The sequence below is a fragment of the Aplysia californica genome, unplaced genomic scaffold (genome assembly GCF_000002075.1).
Source record: "Aplysia californica isolate F4 #8 unplaced genomic scaffold, AplCal3.0 scaffold00436, whole genome shotgun sequence".
In the NCBI taxonomy this organism is placed as follows: domain Eukaryota; kingdom Metazoa; phylum Mollusca; class Gastropoda; order Aplysiida; family Aplysiidae; genus Aplysia; species Aplysia californica.
In genome coordinates this window covers 171,390-176,516 of record NW_004797706.1, presented here as the reverse complement: position 1 = coordinate 176,516, position 5,127 = coordinate 171,390, and the positions used below count along the sequence as shown (strand labels likewise).

Here is a 5,127-nt window from a genome sequence, read left to right as displayed (position 1 = left end):
TACCCCCCTACCCCGCCCCCGAAAAAAGAACAGCAAAAACTAAAACCCAATTATTTTTTTCTCCACCTTCCCAACGATAAGTTTAAAGTTTAAATAAATCAAACTACAATCCTTTTCATTGCAGCCGACCTTCCAATTTGAGCCTGCCGAAAAGTGACGAGAACATTAATTAAATTTATCATAATCCCCTACCCCACCCCCTTCACCCTATGTACCTCGTCTTTGATTTTTCAAATACTCATTCAAAGCACGATCGATGAAAATAATCCCCATGAAAACAAGACACCAAGGACGTGAGATTTTTGTTTATTCGGTTCATTTCAGCTGGGTGGGTGGCAGTTTTTGACACAGCGCCTCTGGCGTATAGATAGACGTGCTAAGCTATGCCAGATAGACCGTTCACTTGGTTTTGGTTTGACCAACTGATGTGTTGTTTCAAACCAGTAATCATCTGAAATATTGACTTATTTATTACACAGTTACAGTTTTATTTTTGTTCTGAATTTTTAAAGAGAAATATCTAATATCAAAGTGTACAGATAATGTAAGATTTCAGTAATATGCCGAGGTTCCTAGTACTTTGGCTGACTTTACTTTCCCACTACCGTGTTTGTCCCCTGGTATTCATTGATCAGCCACATAACTAATGAGAAATGAAAACAATAATGGACACGAACGCATAGGAGAGTAATTTATTATTGGTGTTATTGTTGAGGCCAGTATCGTCAGAAATGGATATCGCAAAGGCTGTGTTTGGTGACCATTCTACTGAAGGTTACAGTAGTAAGGTTACTAATGGTAAGATTTCTTTGCTAGTTCTGGTGGTGGTATTTCCTTCGGCGATATCTGCCGTGGTCCGTGGTCATGAAAATTGGCAAGTCCAATGCAGAGATTTAGTTAGACCTCCTACGTAATTTTGCCCACCTCTATCAACAGTTTTACAAAGGAAGCAGTGAAATCATTTCTTAAAATCTGTAGCAGTACTTCTGTTTCGTACTTCTTATGTGTAGGAAATGATCTAGCATACGTGTAGAGAAGGCTTGGAAACTATTTGTTGACATGACACTCACTCACGAGAAAAGAATAGCAGACTGCACAGCGCAGCCTCTTGCCCATGCTAGCCTGCTTTGCCGTGGTCACGACATAACCATAACTACAATAACATTGGCCTTAGCATAGATCTAGATCTAGATATGGAATTCTAGCTGTTGTATTTGGTATTCCATAGTAATAGCAGAGATAGAGAAGCTATTGTCTGATGTCATTACATTTGATGGAGCAAGCCCTCTGTCCGCCTATAATTAGTCTTAGTCGTGGAGATGGCACTTTTGTCACCGTTCAGTTGCTGTTGGTGGCATTTATTAGTGTTTTGATGCGCATGCATATATGTGTCAATTCATATTATAGGACTTGGTGGAGCCAGTGCTTTTAGTATTTTTCTCAAAATCATAAAGTAGCCTCAATGCAGATGTGGCTCTGCCATTGGAGGCACACTCTTTGGAATTTGCCAACTCTGTAAAATGTGTGAAGCACACAAGTTTTATCATTTAAAAAAAAATTATATCCATTTGGATTTATTCAAAAGGTCTGGTCTGTCATGAAAATGCATTTTTATTGTAAATTTTAATAAGGCACAATATGTTATTATTCTTATTAGTATATCTAGCAATGGCATTTATGTTCACACACAAACCCATTTCTTTACATTTTAATTTCAGTGGAAACACTGTCAGAAGATGAGGAAGAAGACATCATTGGCTCGGCCACTGGCGAGGGCATCAGCATCACAGTCACCCCCAGCTTCAACAGCAACTCCGACTTCACCCCCACCCCCGGCGGTCCGTTCTCCGCCCTCACCCCATCCATGTGGCCCCAGGATATCATGGCAAAGATCAATCATCCTGTAAGTCAAGTGGCGGATTCCGTGTAATTTAATGAAAAGCTTCATTTATAGAAATTAGCTCTGTCTCTTGAAGCAGGATGTTTAGAAAGTTTTTCATCTCCATTTAGATTTTAAAAAATTGATTTTACCTTTTATAAGGACCACCCACGGTCAGTTTGTGTATTTTTCTGTGTGACTGTCTTTTATTGTTCTTTCATTAACGGTGGTTGCACTTAGCAGTCAGTATAATCTAGTATTCTAACGGTCCAGTACACAGTGCTGTGTAGACTGTTGAGACCTCCTGTACTTAAAAAAATTAAAGGCACAAAGACAGAACTTTTAGATCCTGTGAAAAGACGTTAGTTACATTGTTTAAAAAATATTCAGTTAAACTTCATATTTTAGTCTCAGCTAAAAGGTACTAATTTTAATTACTGCAATGTCGATCACTACTAAATTATTATTATTACTCTCAACTTTGGATAAAGAGCTTTGAAGATTTTTTTTTGTTATGTTGATGTTTTTATGTTGATGGCCATAGATTAGTTTATGTACTGTTCTTTAATGCAATTCTTTTGTTTTTCCACAGCCAGAGGACCCAAATGGACAGTTAGATTATCGGTATGATGAGTTTGGCTTCAAGGTTGAAGAAGAAGGTAATGAACTAGATACAGTTCTTGGTTGTTGCTCCATCAAACATCGGTGCCAGTCTTTTTTTAAAAAAATTTTCTCCAGCATTAGCTGAAAATGATAAATTATGCTAATTTGATCTGTAGTTGAATTGCTGGGATATTTCAGTAACCCACTTTCAGCACTTTTTAAGGACCCCCGGGCAAGTGTTGAGTTCCTGCGTGCTGTCGGCATCGCTGACCGTTTATGACGCCACAGCGCCAGAAGAAAGAGAGAGAGATATAGTTGAATTGGATGAAACTGTATTGTGGATATCGCACATGAGAAATAAAATGTTTTTTATGATTTTTGTAATGGTCTGCTTTGCAAGAGCAGGTGAAGCTTTAACTTTTAGTTGTTGAATATATATTGTTCTAGAACGAGAGATGTTTTTATCATTTAAAAAAAAGAATATAATACAGTTTTTATTATAACGTTCATTGCATTTCAGCTTGCAGAGTGGATTGTGAGTAGGTTACTAGTTTCTAGTAAAGGTCATGGATTTGGATCATTCTGCTATTTCTGATTTTCCTTTCAGTTTTTAACAGCCTCTTGACTTTGGTCCGTAGGGGTTCAAATTTTGACTTTTATTATTAATTATATCCACAAGGTGCCTAAATCAAAGCATCGAATGGATTGGACAAGATCTATATTTAGCTTTCAAAATTTATGTACTCATATTTTTTAATATTCTCCATGTGTGCAGATGAATGATGGGATGTTCGAGTTTTCTGATTGCGTTAAAAAAAATTTAGTTTTGTTTTGAATATCTTATTTAGGTCGAGAAAGAAGGGTTATAGTAATGAAGTGTTGAAAGCAACCAACTGCAGAGAGGAGAATGAAATTGTAAATCATGTCCAAAATCGTTTAGTACAAGAATAATGCCAAAAAATGTTTTTTTGACGGAATAAATTTTTTTGTACTTACCATTTTTTGTGTGATCGATTATTTATTTAATCAAATTATTTTCTGTTTTTCTCATTGTAGATGGACCTGAAGAAAATTCCAGCAAACTTCTCAGCACACCTTTTATAGAAGACGCACAGCACAGACTCAAATGGACGGCTTACTTAGAGTTTACCCACAACAATGAAGTGGGCGACCTCACGTGGGATAAGGTAAGATACCGTCGGTACACTGTTGGACCAATTCTGACGGCCACCTGTCCAAGACAGTCACCAGTACAAAAGACGACTTCCCACTTCCACTCTTCTGCTTATTAAAATATTATAATACTGTCAAAGGCATCCACATATCTACGACAACTGCTTGTTTCCTTAGCAGTGGGTTGCTGTCTTGGACAATTTCGACCGTTGTTGTTGAGGAAGAGTGTAAGCACCCAAGTATACTCAATTGAATTGATCTAGTAATTGTCTCCTTCATGAAGGTTGTTTCGTAACATCCTGTTCTTTTCTTTAATGAATGAGTTTTTTGCAATTTAAAAAAAAATAACGGTATACTTAAGGAAAAGAGATACACAGTTTTTCCCTGCTTTTTTAACAGAGGCATTTCACCACTCATGGTGATGCTATCTGAATGGAAAAGCCAAGTTTGTATAGAAATGAGGCCAAGATAAAGTAATGGGCTTAAGTAACAGGAGGTTGGGTTTTTTTTTAGGGTGGGTTTGTGAACAAGTTGGATGCTTTTGTATTGCTCTAGAAGGAGTGATTTATTATTAATTATCATATGATGAAGACATTTTTATGATGAACCTGCATGGGTATCAGGTTTCTATGGATAACAAGGGGAAAATAAACCATCTTCACTTTATATCGTCTGATTTGTAAATTTGTAAAATCATGTTTAGCTCTGTATAATATTGTTAAAAATCAATGGCACGCCCGTAACTGAATATTTTTGTAGTGAGGAACAAAATTGGTCTTTTCTTTGTGTTCACTCTCCTTTCTTTCTTAATTAGGTTGAAGCTAGATTGCCCCGATCAGAGAAGCTGAGAGGCATGGTGAGGCAGGGCATCCCCCACTCCATTCGTGGCCAGATGTGGCTACGTTTGTCTGGGGCCCTGGATAAGAAGCGCAAGTCGGATCTCTCCTACAAAGACGTGGTCAAGGCCAGCAGCAGTGACCATCTCATGACTTCCAAACAGATTGAAAAGGTAATGTTTGCCAAGGATGATATTATAGTTCGGATGTGTAATCCACATTGAAAAGGTAATGCTTTCAAAGGATGTTTTCATTCCACTTGTGTAATCCATATTGTAAAAGTAATGCTTTCAAAGGATGATATATTTCGGATTTGTTATCTTTGATTACTTGATTACGTGATCCTGGGAACAATACCATAGCACTCCGGGCATTGCCATACGTGCACCGCTCCCCGCTCCAATATCCGCGTCAGGGTCCACCTGCTGATGTGTAATCCAGATTGATATAGAAATGCTTTCAAAGGATGTTTTATTCCAGTTGTGCAATCCGTCATTGAGTTTCTGAAAGATTTCGTTATGTTTACCTTTTGGAAGAATTTTGTTCTTCTGATTGCCAGTTTAACTAGCAATGCCAATGAAAATTTAAATTTTCACTTTAGCCCTCTTTTATTTGGTACCTAAGAAAGAATTTTCA

At 37.4% G+C, this 5,127-nt stretch overlaps 1 protein-coding gene across 1 annotated transcript in view; it reads left to right on the top strand.

The window, feature by feature from the left end:
- Positions 1 to 627: 627 nt before the first annotated feature.
- The window catches only part of LOC101846374 (small G protein signaling modulator 3), a gene marked incomplete in the record, with an annotated part of 71,386 nt that continues 66,886 nt past the window's right edge, over positions 628 to 5,127 (top strand). Inside the window, 5 exon segments of the mRNA XM_013086102.2 lie at positions 628 to 798; positions 1,719 to 1,903; positions 2,472 to 2,538; positions 3,539 to 3,669; positions 4,470 to 4,664. Of these exon segments, the coding sequence (XP_012941556.1) occupies positions 732 to 798; positions 1,719 to 1,903; positions 2,472 to 2,538; positions 3,539 to 3,669; positions 4,470 to 4,664 (645 nt within the window).